The sequence below is a fragment of the Misgurnus anguillicaudatus genome, chromosome 8 (genome assembly GCF_027580225.2).
Source record: "Misgurnus anguillicaudatus chromosome 8, ASM2758022v2, whole genome shotgun sequence".
Taxonomy (NCBI): domain Eukaryota; kingdom Metazoa; phylum Chordata; class Actinopteri; order Cypriniformes; family Cobitidae; genus Misgurnus; species Misgurnus anguillicaudatus.
In genome coordinates this window covers 33,437,053-33,451,038 of record NC_073344.2, presented here as the reverse complement: position 1 = coordinate 33,451,038, position 13,986 = coordinate 33,437,053, and the positions used below count along the sequence as shown (strand labels likewise).

General features: G+C 41.6%; 1 protein-coding gene across 4 annotated transcripts in view; it reads right to left on the bottom strand.

Annotated features, from left to right (window-relative positions):
* Positions 1–709: 709 nt before the first annotated feature.
* The window catches only part of xirp2a (xin actin binding repeat containing 2a), a 47,035-nt gene continuing 33,758 nt past the window's right edge, over positions 710–13,986 (bottom strand). For all 4 annotated transcript variants that reach the window (XM_055212108.2, XM_055212109.2, XM_055212110.2 and 1 more), the window contains 8 exons: positions 13,342–13,472; positions 12,738–12,869; positions 12,385–12,453; positions 12,006–12,072; positions 11,801–11,907; positions 2,450–11,495; positions 1,030–1,163; positions 710–849 (listed from right to left, as the gene is read on the bottom strand). In XM_055212108.2, the coding sequence (XP_055068083.2) occupies positions 1,069–1,163; positions 2,450–11,495; positions 11,801–11,907; positions 12,006–12,072; positions 12,385–12,453; positions 12,738–12,869; positions 13,342–13,472 (9,647 nt within the window). In that variant the 3' untranslated portion in view covers positions 710–849; positions 1,030–1,068. The remainder of the gene's footprint in view (positions 850–1,029; positions 1,164–2,449; positions 11,496–11,800; positions 11,908–12,005; positions 12,073–12,384; positions 12,454–12,737; positions 12,870–13,341; positions 13,473–13,986) is intronic.

Here is a 13,986-nt window from a genome sequence, read left to right as displayed (position 1 = left end):
TGTATTTCACCGTCTATCACTGTCACTTTTACATCTTCTCCTTCATTTACTTCATGTTTCTTTTCACTTTCCATACTTTTATCTTCACCTACATTCTGTACATCCTCACTTACGCTTACATTCTGTATTGATTCTTCAACTCCATTCCCCGTCTTCACCTCCAGTTCTTCCTCTTTTCCATTCATCTCTTGTACTTCTTTTGTCTCCTTGTCTTTCTGTTCTGTGCTCAATTGGCTTTCTTTACAGCTCTCTATGGCTTGGTCTGGTTCACTGGCATGCTCTGTAACCGTTGCAGGGTTTTGTATTGCTGTTGGCTCCTCGGGTTCTTGAGGTCTTTTAGCAGCTGATGCTTCTTCTGGTATATTTTTTACTTTATCAAGCCCTCCGCCATTTTCTTTGGGTCCATTTTCTGTTGGTTTCCTCTTGCTTGCTGCTGAATCGTTGTGCTCTTCTTCTGATTCAACTTGAGGAGGCCACACCGGTTTGACTAACTTGAATTCATCCTCCACATTAAATGCCTTCTTTGGGGATTCATTGGGGGGCGGCCACACAACTGCAATTTTATGTGCTGGCATTTTAGTCTCATCAGTTGTTTTATCTTCATTTACATCCTCTGCTGTGTAAGGGTTAATATTTTTTGGGTTGTGATCTACTTTGACATCAAAATGCACAGGAGAACTGTTTTTCACGTTAGTTATCTCAGATGAGTGTTCCTGTTTCTTTGTACCCCAAAGTTCCTTGTGGGGCCTTTCTCCAAACCCTTCATCATAGTTGCCTTTAGACTTGAAAAGTTGTTTGTAGTGTGGCTTGCAGTACATCCGTCCATGGAGAGAAGCATAGGTTCCAAGGCTGAAGCAGAGAGATAAGCATGCAACCATTATCTTAAAACTTATTTCCAATCATACAAATTGTATCATGTGAATTTATCATTGTGCTATATTGATAACAAATTAAATATTTCACAAAGTTTTTCTGTTGATTCCATGCCATTACCATTTTGTCTAGTATTCATGTAAATAGATGTCTTACCTTAGCTGGCTGCTGCAGTGGGCGCATCTAAAACAGCTTTTATGGAAGTTTTGCTTGTCGGCTATGAGAGACTCCATGGGATACACCCTCTTCCGACATACCCGACACAGTTCGGACTCTGGCACCCGTATTTTCTGTTGGAGTAAAGTGGACCGGCATCAGAAAATGTTCAAAAAATTCATGTCTATTAGTCAGAAACACCCAAACACTTAAACACAAACTCACATAGACAGTTATATACACTAGGAAGAGTACATAACTTATTGAGGTATAAAATCAGGGCTTCCAGGTTTTCACAGCAAAATCAGCCCAATTGCTACTCAAAACTAGCCAAAAACTAGCCCTATAGACCCTTTTACTGTTTGTACACAATGATGATGGGGCAGGGTATGCGCGCGTATTTAGGCAACGGAAGTATGGCAAGAATCAGCAGTGAAGCAACACAGACAGACTTTATCAACTTTTTCAACACAGCTACCAGATCCATGTACTATAGTGGAGTGGATAGAAGCTGTTAGCAGATGGCCAAAAATAAAGTTGCCAGATACATATATGTATATTAGTATATTATATTAGTGCAACCAAATGCAACAACCAGACATTTTGATGCTGGGAAACCATTTTAATAAACTTTCATTGGTTGCTAACACGTTAGAACCAATGGGGAATAACACCACTTCTGTTGCCTAAATGCACGCGCAGGCTATTTGATCACGTGAGCTGTAAAAGGGTCTATTGCGTTTCAAGGGGCAGTTTTCCAGTAAAATTCAAGTTCTGGGGTAAAATCGGCACTTCGGCAGGGTTCATCTGCTAAAATTCGCATTCCGAGGGCTAAATATAACATTACTGGGGTCGCGAACACAAAAAACAGCCCGCAGCAAGAGTATTAAAGTTGCCAAATTTTGTGGACTTGGCAACCCTGTATAGAATACATTAAAGCAGTGGTTCTCAATCCTGTTCCAGGGGACCCCCTGCTCTGCACATTTTGTATGTATTCCTTATCTAACACACATGACTCTAATCATCAGCTCAATAGATGAGAGATCCATGAACTAAGCAAAGTGAGTCAGGTTAGAGAGACATACAAAATGTGCAGAGCAGGGGGTCCCCAGGAACAGGATTGAGAACCACTGCATTAAAGGAACAGAATAGCTGTAGTATGGGTGTTAATATGGGTTAAACAAAACAAACTATACAAATTTTAGCATTACATGCATTTCTTTCCACAACAAAAACAAGCAAATCTCAAACCCAATTAATAATGCTTTTCAGTTTTTATAAAAATATAAACACAAATATTATTATCATTAATAAAATTCCAGGCATTAAAAATAAAAAGTCATTGTTATTTTCAAATCCAAACACACCATCACTGTATTAGTCTTCACTCCATACTTTTTCCATGCTCATCCACGTTTACCGGTTACAACAGTCTGGTGATGGTGTGAAACACTCTGCGATCTGTGCTGTTCAGACACACTGAAACCCAAGTTCTTGAAGACATTTTCACTCTCTGCCCATGTCTGCTGGAAGCTTTTTAATAATTCTTCTGCGGAGGCCTCAGGTGGAACGTTCAGCACAGGAACTTTCCCTCTTACTACATCTGCATAAGTTGGTGGATCACCACGGGTTGTAACATTCTGAGAGTGGGAGGTCATCTCAGTTTTTAAACCTGTCACAGCATTTCCGAACTCATCTACAGTAGAGAAGTGCTCAGTTACAGATCTAGTTTCAGAGAACCCTGTTGGCTCAGTAGATTCTTCCTGCTTGTCAAGATTCTTTCTCTCTTCTCTTAGGTACTGGTGGGCTTGATCACCCATTTCAAAGACATTTTTGAGGGCCTTAATATCAAAGCTTGGTATCTCCTCAACTATGGTTGTCTTTTTCTCAGTTTCAGTATCTTCTGTGTCACTTTCGAGTCTTTCTGCAATTACAATAGGCTCCCTCCGAACATAAACCTTGGGCTGTGGAGACTCAAACTTGTTAACAAGCTTGGACAGGTCAACCTTGGGCAGGTCTTCTAACATCCTCTCATGAGCATCTATGGATCTGTGGATCACTGGCTCACCATCTTCCGTATCTGGTCCAAGACGCTCTGGGATGTCAATCGGATCCTTGCGCATATACATCCGGGTACCCTCAGCTTTCTGAGCTTCCTCAAAGAATTCACGCTTGTCTTTAACAGACATCATAGAGTCCCCGTGAGCCTCTGTGGTATCCATCAGAGATGATTCCATCATGTGAGTATCAATGTTAATCTCTGTACGGCTGGAGGACCGAGACCCTTCTATATCTGTTTGAGCCATCATCATGTGCTCAGGCAAAGGCATGGGTGGTGGGGTCATGGCTTGAGAAAGTTTGGCTGTTGTATCTCTTAGTTTAGCTAGCTTCTCAGATCGAATCATTGTGGGGGAGGGCGTGGATTGGCTTAGGCGTATTGATGGATCTGACCAGCGGGGTGGAGGTGTTGCGGTGCTGCCTGACCTGTAGGAAAGAGGGGGTGATGGGGTCACCCTTAATGGAGACTCTGTCCTCTTGGCCGACTCAATACAGATAAACGTTGGTGACGGCGTCCCCATTCTTAGCTCGAGGGGCATTTTGAGCTCTGTAGTCTTTGACTCACTCTGGCTTTCGGTTTTCTTCTCTTCCACAAATTTTTTCTTCGTCTCTACTTTTGCAGAGCCAATAGTAATTTTGGATATTTTCTGTGTAGCACCACCAACAATTTTCTTTTCCTGTGCTGGTTCAATCTTTGGCATCTCCAAAAGAGATAAACGCTCATCTAAAAAAATCAGTTGAGACTGGGCAAGGTTTTTTACATAGACAATGACCTCTGTCATTTTCTGCTTGTTGTACTGAGTGCGGTACATACTAGCCTTCTCCTCAGAACCAACTAGCCACTCAGGAACTATACTTAGAATGGTATTTACTGTCTTTGGGTTAATTTTTCCAGGGGATCCCTCTAACTCTTTGATGTAACTCAGCAACGTCTGAACCTCCTCATATTTCTGTGCATGAGAGCTTTCAGTTATTGTTACACTTTTACCTAAATCCTTTGATTCTATAACCTCAGATTTATCATGTTCTTTTGTCTGTATTGATTGCTTTATGAATTCCTCTCTGATTGGGGGCTGTGGTAGAGGCTTCAGTTGCTTCTTGATCTGGAATTTATCTTTTTGTTGAGTGACCTGTTGTTGAACTGTACTCTGACTGATCATTCTCTCTTCTTTAATCTGGACATGTTCCTCTTTCGCTGCTTGATGGGAATGAAAGACCGACATCTGCCCTTGTCCATGATGTACCTCAATAGATGGTTGCATTTGATGCATCTCAACCGATGGTTTTGGTGCCACAGGTGGTGGCTGTTTAAATGATGCTTGTCTTTGTTTTTTCATTTGGACCTCTATTTTGGCATCTTGCTTGGCTTGTCTGATTTCTTCCTTTTTTTCAACTTTTACTTCGACTTTTTCCACAGCACTTGTAGATTTCTGAAAGCTCTCCTGTCCTGTGCACACTTGTGAGACATGTGTTCTTGGCTCTGTGATAGTTTGCTCATTCTGAACTGCGTCTTTTCCCTGCTCCTTCAATGTTTCTACTTTAGGCATCTTAAATGTTTTCACCTTAAAGCTAGGGGTCACTTTTGGGATCTTAGTGGGTTGAGTGGGAACCTTCTTGACTTCTGGAGCCACACAACTCTCTATGCTCTTATTCTGTTCTGCTTGTGCAGAAAAAGTAATGTGACTCTGAGCACTTTCTGTGGCCTGGATCCCATCGCGCTGTATTGAGTGAGCTTTCATACTTTCAACCTTCTCAGAAACAGGGGCAATATGGCTTTTAAATTCTGATGAAGCAGTGGCCAATTCCTGTTTCTTAACACAAGATGATTCTGTGGTTGTCTTCTTTCCAACTTTGAGAAAAGTTGGTCTGCTTACTGGCATTTTCTTTGGAGGGGGCTGTAGACTTTCAGAGGAAGCAACATTCTCTGCTGTGCCTTTTTGTAGCATTGCTGGCTTCTGATGTGGCTCTGGTTTGTTAAATTGTACTTGTTGGGTCTCAACAGTAATTTGAGACTGCTCAACTTTCTGTGTGCTTGGCTCTGCTTTAGCCTTTATTTCACTGACCTCTGTTGGTGTAGTAGCTGGAGGTGAGGTGGGAGTGCACACTCCCTTGCTTTTTTCTGCCTCCTCTCTTTCTTTGCGGTATCTCTCCTCTGCCAACAGGAGTGGTGTTTTAAATTTACTTGTAGGTCTTGGTTTTGGTGCCAGTGGTTCAGGGGGAGGTGGGAGTTTGATTGGAACAATTGCCTTTACAGGGCATGGTGGTTCCTCAGTCGTTGGCTGTTGCAAATGTATCATTGAAGCTTTTGAAACAGATGGGACTGAAGGCTCATTTGTTTTTACCATTCCCTTTTGCTTGTTGATGTTGTCTGTAGTTTCAGTGACTGTGTTAGATGGAGCTATTTTACTCTGCTCTACCACTAATGGAGGAGCTGGGGGAGGTGGTGGAGCAGGGACAGTTAGCTTTTTCTGCCATTTGAACTTTGGTGGTTCTGGTTGTTTGGGAGGCTCTGGTTTTTTGGGAGGCTCTGGTTTGGGAATCTTGAATAATGGTCGGCCTTTTGGCTTTTCAGACTGGGTGACTGAGCTGAGTTCCTGCTGGGAAGGTGGAGGTGGGAGAAGGTCTTGAGGTGGAGGAGGTGGTGGAAAGAATTCTGTCTCTGCCTCCATTATGGGGGGTGGAGGTGGTGGAGGGGGTAGGTCACTATCCTGCCTCATGACCAGATTAGGCCGTGGTAAGAGGACTGGCTGGACATCACTTTCCGCCACTGGGGATGGAGGGGGAGGCAGAGAGAGCTCTGATTCAGAGGGAGGTGGTGGAGAGGTTGGAGGTGGTGGAAACTGAATCTCTGGCTGAGGCTTTACCTTTTTGATCATTCCTTTGGGATTGAGATTGCGGTGTAGGCTTTTAACATTTTGCTCTGATTTTACATTTTTTATATTCTGCTTCTGGGTTATGCTGGATTGTTGTGTTGTTATAGTTGTCTGAACCTGTGTAACTGTATTTGTCTCCAGAGTTTGCTTCATGCTAGTTTTAGCTTGAGATACCTCCTTTGATACACTCATAGCTGAAGATACAGCTGTATTTTCAGATTTCTTCTCACTCACTTGACCCACAATATTCTTCTTCTTTATTACCACAGGACTAGGAGTGTTGTGTTTCTGTTTAAAATGTTGCCCTTTTACATTAATATTCTGAGAGACTTGGGAGGACTCAGAGTGACCAACTGTAGTCATCTCTTTAGTAGTAAAACAATGCTCCTCTGAAGAAATTTTGCCTTCTGAGGTGCCAACCTGTAATGTTTTTTGCATACTGCTATGTGGCATGTTTTTCACTGGAGGTGGATTTGCTGGCTTTTCCTCAGGAATCAGCTTAGCTGGGCATTCGCAGGCTGCTTGTTGGGGATGTGGATTCTTAACTTTTGCTTTCTTATGGGGATTAATTTTTGATTTATAACTTGATTGCTCTTTCTTTTTCATTAGGGATTTAATTGTACCCTGGACATCTCCCTTAATTACCTCTTCTTTCTCAATTTGTATTTGCTCCTGTTCATACAAGGATTTGATGGAGGATTTAATGTCACCCTCTGCACTTGGCCTCCTTTGCATATGTGAGGATGAGGCAGGCTCCATTAAGAGCTGAATTGTTCCTCTCACATCACCTTGTTCACTTACTTGATGCTGATAGACTTTCTTTTCAGTTGAAGCCTCTTGAAGACCAAGTAGAGCGGTCTGGATGTCACCTTTAACAATCTCTTCTTTCTCTACCTCTTTCACTGCTTGCTTTGCCTCTTCCAAAGATTTCAAGGTACCTTTAATATCCCCAGGGACAACATCTTCAATAAGTACTTCAGTTTTTGCAGATGTTGATTTCTCAAGAGATTCTAATGCACATCTAATGTCCCCAGGAACAATTTCGGGTTTTTCTATTTCTTTAAGTTGATTCTGGGCATCCTCAAGTGACTTAAGAGTTGTGCTGATGTCTCCTTTGACTATCTCCTCTTTTTCAATGACAACACGCTGGTTTACAGCTTGTGTGAGAGAGTCAAGGGCTGTCCTTAAGTCTCCTTTTACAATTTCCTCTTTCTGCACATTATGGAGAGAAAATACAGGTTCCATCATAAACACCTGTACTGTGTTATGAACATCACCTGGAACAATATCATCTTCAGCAATGGTTCTGCCAACTGTCTGCTGGCTCCTTCTAAGAATCTGTTTTGTTTGTTCTACATCACCTCCAATAATTGTTTCTTTCACTTTTTCCTCAGTCTCATCAGCCCCAATCTGAAGTTGTCTAAGGTAGTCTAGTGCCCCAGACTCTATGCATGTAGAATAAAAACTAACATTTCCTCTTTCTGTGTCTCCCACGGTTATCTTGGAGGACTTGTCTTTATCATCTGCATTCCCCAGCAGCCTATGCAGTGTCCCACGGACATTTCCTTTGATTATGTCCTCTTTCTCAACATTGCTACCACTTTCATTGTTTAAGAGTGAGTATATGGTCATTTTTACATCACCTTTTTCATCTTCTTGAATCAAAATACCACGTTTTGCAGATCCTTCCTGCCTCAGTAAGTTATTTATAGCCTCTTGAATGTCTCCTCTGATAATCTCCTTTTCCTCCACATTAGCACTTCTCTCTTGGTTAAATAGCTGTTGGACAGCTGAGGTGATGTTTCCTCTTTCCTCAATATCTATTGTGATTCCTTTTTCTGTTGTCTCACGTCTGTTGAGCAGGTTCATCATAATATTGTTCAAGTCTCCACGTATAGCCTCCTCTCTCTGGATCTGTGGAGTCTCCTGGTTCAGAAGTTTGTACTTAGCCATTCTGACATCTCCAATCTCATCTGCCTCAATCAGAATGCCCTGTGACTCAACCATTTTCTGAGAATAAAGCTCTTCTAGGGTTGTCTTGATGCTTTTACCGATGATCTCTGTTCTCTCCACACTGCTTTCGTTAAACTCTGTTAAGGGTGTGCTTTCAAACAGCCATGTTGTGGTTTTCACATCAGCTTTTGGGATTTCTTCGCGAGAAATGACAGTTTCTGTTCCATCAACTTCTTTGATACGATCAAGAGGTTCTTTTTCAAAGAGCCACACAGACTGCTTAACATCTCCTTTTACCACTTCTTCATGTGTCACCTTCTCCATCTCATCATACTCTGAACCTTCACCACGGATTTTGTCAATGGTGTGAGTTTCAAACATCCATGTGGCAGTTCTGACGTCACCTCTTTGAATCTCACTTACACTTACAGTTCTCACACATTTGTTTGACAGGTCATCCTTTTCAAAACGTTGTGTGTTTGTTTTCACATCCCCTCCTTGGATGTCTCCAACTGTCTTAACGGCAACTTTCATATCCTCCACAATTTCATCCAGAGGCTGAGTCTCAAACCTCCACCTGGCTGTGCTGACATCTCCTTTTTGGATGTCTTCCTCAGTAACAGCTTTGATCACATAAACCTCATCTGTGTCTCTGATAGAGTCAAGGGGCTTTGTTTCAAATTGCCACCTTGCCCCAACCACATCTCCTCTTAATATCTCTTCTTTTGTGACTGTAGTAACCTCATGATAGTGTCCTTCTTTGTCCCTAATAGCATACAATGGTTGAGTCTCAAACATCATGGTGTAGTTTTTCACATCCCCTTTCTCAGTCTCCTCGCGTGTAATACTCTGGAGTTGGCTGATCTCAATATCAGATGCATCTTGCTGAACTTTATCTAATGAGTAGGTCTCAAAAATAAAGCGACCTTTATCGACATTACCTCCCTGAATATCTGTTACTGTGCGTACATCTTTATATTCTTCCTGGTTTTCCTTTATGGAATCAATTGGCTTGTTTTCAAACATCCAGGTACAGTTTATTACATTTCCTTTTTGAATGTCTTCTGCTTGATAGGATTTCAGTTTCTGCATGGTTTCCTCTGATGTCGAAGTCATGATATCAGATGACTGTGTCTCAAAGATGTACTTCATCCTTGATACATCTCCAGAATTAATGTCAATTTCAGTGATTCGCTTAAAACCACTATGATCCACATCGTCTGTGATGTTTTCCAGATTTTCTGTCTCAAACAGAAAACGGACTAGACCCACATCCTTGCCCTGTACATCCTCTTGCTTTACTGTGCAGGTCTTCAGGATATTCTCAGACTCATCCTTGATGCTGTCAAGTGTCTGAGTCTCAAAAAGCCATGTACATGTTTTAACATCTCCTTTCTGAACATCTGTGGTGTCCTCTGTCTTTGTCTCTACTTTTTCATACAAGACATCCATTGGTTGGGTCTCAAACAACCATCGACAAGTTTTGACGTCACCCCTTTGAATTTCAATGCTTTCATTTTTTCTGTTGTCCTCCTCTTCTACATTGCTAAAGAATTTAATGCCATCAAGTGGTTGGGTTTCAAAAAGCCATTTAGCAGTTTTAACATCACCTGATTGTATTTCCTCCTTAGAAATACCTTTTATTATCTGAAACTTAGTAATGCTTTCATCGAACTGATCAATAGGACAGGTCTCAAACATCCATTTGCAGCTTCTCACATCACCTTTGACAACTTCCTCTCTCCGCACAGTTTTGACCTCATGGTAGTGCCCTGAGCTGTCCTGTACAGCATACAAGGGAGCTGACTCGAAAAAATCTTTATTTGATTTCACTGCCCCACTAGTGACTCCCTCCACCTGAATCCTCTGTGCATCTGTACACTTGCTCAGATCCATGGTCTCGAATATCTCCTTGTAATTTGTGACATCGCCTTTTTCCAGTTCCTCTAGATTAACAGTTCGTGTGAAATCTTTCTTTTCATCTCTGATCTGCTCAAGAGGTTTGCTTTCAAAAACCCACTTCTGGTGTCTCACATCGCCTTTCTCTTCCTCTGATGCCACCACCTTTTTTAGCTTACCAACTTCTGGTAACTCCTTTAGGTTCTCCATTGGCACGGTTTCAAACAAGTACCTTGCAGAGGTAACATCACCACCCATAATGTTTTCAGACTCCACTGGTCTTGCATTGGTGTCGTCTTTAAGTTGATCCATCGGCTGTGTTTCAAAGATCATGCAGTGTCTCTTCACATCTGCACCCATAATTTCCTCTCTTTGAGTCTTACTGCTTTCCCACTCATCGTCTTTGATTTGATCAAGTGTCTTTGTCTCAAACAGCCATCTTCCCTTGTTCACACCACCCTGATAGTTTTCTTCCATGGAGACTCCACAGATTAACTTGACCATGGTTGGATCTCGGTTGATCAGGTCAAGAGGCTGAGTTTCAAAGAGCCAACGTGATGTCCTTACATCACCTTTTTCAGTCTCTTCACGTCGGACCTTGGTAATCTCTAGCATCTCACCGGAATCACCTCGGATGACACACATGGGTTGTGTCTCAAACATCTTGGTTGTCATCTTTACATCACCTTTGACCTCTTCAAGCTCTGACTTCAGCTGCAAGAAGTTACTTTCATCAATAGTAGTAGTATGGCCAAGGGTGTCCAGGTGTTGTGTTTCAAACAAGTACCTAGCAGTTTTTACATCTCCCCCTGCAATGTCTTTAGTATACATCACATTTGTTTCTTGCTCATCTTCTTGGTAAATTCTGTTGAGTGAGTCCAGAGGCTGTGTTTCAAACAGCCATGCTGCAGTCTGGACGTCTCCTCTTGCTAGCTCGGTTATTTTTCCACTGTGCTCAGCCGAGTCAGTTTTTTCTGATCCCAGAGCATCAATAGGCTGTGTTTCAAACATCCATGTGGTAAACCTCACGTCTTTCCCAGCAATTATCTCCTGTTGGGCAATGTTCCTCCCTTCATCCTCATCTGGTGTACTATCTTTAATAGCATCTAGTGGCTTGTTCTCAAACATCCAGCGCATTGACTGTACTTCACCTTTCAGGATCTCATCCCACTCGAGATACTCTCTCTCTGGGCTTATGCACTTGCCAGGACTGGTACTGCCACTGTTTTCAAAAACATACCTTGCTTGCTGAACATCTTTGCTCACCTCCTCATCACTGTCCGTGTAAGCCTGCTCCATCTCTGTCACCTCAGTGAAGAAATCACGCTCCAGGTTTTTACGTACTTCTGGGTGGATGTGTTTGCAGAGGCGCTTGAGTTCATAAAGGTTCCTCTGCTTGGAGTACTGCTCTTTACTGACTGCATATTTAGCTGAAGTAGACTGATCTGTTGGTTTAGGGGAAGGACATCGTCCTGGAACTTGGGAAGTAACTTGATATTGATACATGGCAGATTCTGTCTCAGGGAATTGCTCCACTGACTCGTACTGCGAGGAAGCCAAAGAGGATGAAGAGGCCTCTTGCTTTGTTTCAGTCACAGCCGTTCTCTCATAGCTACCTGTGGCAGTGGTCTTTGAAGCCACATTTACTGGGACCCATGGAAACTGGTTGTAATCAACATCAATCTTTTTGTTACAGAAAGAAAGAACAAGCATCATTTTTATTAATTTTCCCCATTGTAATTGTTTTACTTTGTATTCCATGTTTGTAAAATGAATTATTTGCAGAGAGAAACAGAGTGATGGAAAGAAACATGCATCAATATAATTGCTTAAAAACTGTAACCTATAAAGTTTGTTAGCCAAGAAAAATACATTTTCCAGGTGATGCAGTGGACCTTACATCTGTTTTATAGAATGATCCTTTTAATAACGAAATATTTAGCATTCTGTCGATAAACACTGATGAAAATTTTAACGTTTTGTATTACCTTGATGTGTTTGGGTGGACTGGCCTCTTCAATACTTTTTTCATGCTGCTGTTTCAGAGCTTGAGTAGAAACCTTTGGCAAATTCTCTCCTCCGATTATTATCACATCTAAGAGCAATGAAGGGTGGACAGAACAGGGAATAAAATCTTTAGGAAACACCTTACATGAGATTACATAAACACAATATTTAGCATATGAGCACTACCTTTCTCATCATAATGATCTCCAAAACTTGAGGCCACACTCTGATGAACTTTCTGGTCTTGGAAAACCTAACATATAAACACACAGTGAGTTGTACATCATCACTTAAACAGTTTAGGATTCTGTCAAAATGTATATTACCCACAAAAGATATATATTTGTAGTAATCTACATTGCCTTTATAATTTATTACCCATATGGGCACCAAACTTGTGTGCATGTATAGCAGGGGTGGGCATTCCTGGTCCTGGAGGGCCACTGTCCTGCAAAGTTAGCTCTAACCCTAATTTTGATTAGGGTTGAAGCTAATCGTTGCAGGACAGTGGCCCTCCAGGACCAGGAATGCCCACCCCTGATGTATGGGGAGTGTGTGTAAATACCTGGGCACTTCCAGTACTGCTTTCTTTAACGCTGCTTCTCACCGACACCTCCGATGAGCTCACCACCTCCTGTTAGGATGGAAACAACTGCTGTTCAATAACGACAAAGCACTGCTACTAGCACCCGTTTCAGTGCTTACTAATGCCTAATGATATGAATGTTACATTGTATACAGTTTAACGGGCAGTAAAAACTATTTATGGCCGGTAAATTGTATCAGTGGGATACAGACTACCCTAAAGTTAAAACCATCTGATAAAAGTGTAAACAAGTTTTGATTCAGTTTTTTTGTGAATGTGTTTGGGGGCATTTGAGTGAGATTTTGTGTGTGTGTGTGTGTGTGTTTGTATACCTGTCTCTGCTGGTAGTGATATTGTGTTACGGTGCTTTGGGATGCAGAGGAACTGAACTCTTGGCTTTCAAACTGTTTCTTTACGCTTGCCAGGCCACCTGGCAAAGAGCAGGGCTCAGAGCTATCCATGACCTTAAAACACAGAATAACACGCAGAGACGCATTTATACATATATTTTATACATTACAGTGCTCTTTTAACAAATAAGTTAATCATTTTTAACAAGTCATATCGAATATGCCTAATAAATGGTTCAGTTTATAAAGGATTAAAAATAAATGGCTCTTTACTGTAAAAATCATGCAGATGCATTTCTTTTACAAGTTGCTTTTGGGCCTGATTTGGTTTAGCAAATAGCATTATTTTAAGATTTGTTCTGTACAGTAGGGTGCATTTTATGTATGTATTATGTATAACACAACCATTACATGGTGCATGTGCTCATTAGTTGAACGAACATTTCACACAGTTATAAATAATAAAGGAAGTAGAGACAGTAGACAGGAAATAAGTCTCGTCTTTCCTTGCAACAGGTCATATGATACGAGTCTGTGGCACATGTTCATGAACGTATGTGTCCGTGTGCGAGTGTCGGTTGCATACCACAGATGGGTTTCTTTCTTCTTTGGTTATGGCAGCTTGATATAGAGCCAGTCTCTGCTTGAGCGGCACAGTTTCAGGCCCACCGTCAGTGTGCGGCTCTCCCGATGGTGAAACACCTGCGCTGCCCGCAGCTAAAACACACACGGACACAATGTCTTTTATGCAGAATGTTTGAACCTAAAAATGTATCATAAATTAATGAATGTCATTAAAAGCCGTATGGCAGGTTCATAAGAACTTAATGTGAGAGATCACATTAGGAGTACATTTAGCCGGACAAAGGCAACAGGTACTGTCACAGCTAATGCTTTCTCTCTCGGTTTCTATAGATGGATCCACTGGCAGAGAAAAGAGATGATGTCATAAGGGCATACATGCTGTAGACATTAATCACTGTCTACTTTCAAAAAGGGATCATCTGTGCTAACACCACTACTGTCTTTGGTAGGAATTGTTACTTCAACCTTTAGTTTTATACAAATTGTAAGGTTATGTATATCATTTTTGTACTACTTACAATATCAAATGTAATTTCAATAACTACCATTTTCGAATGCTCTACCATTGTATGGACAAATTGATGGTCCCTCCCCAAACCTTTTCAGACAATGTTGGTATCTCTGGCTGGTCAGAATGTTAAAACAG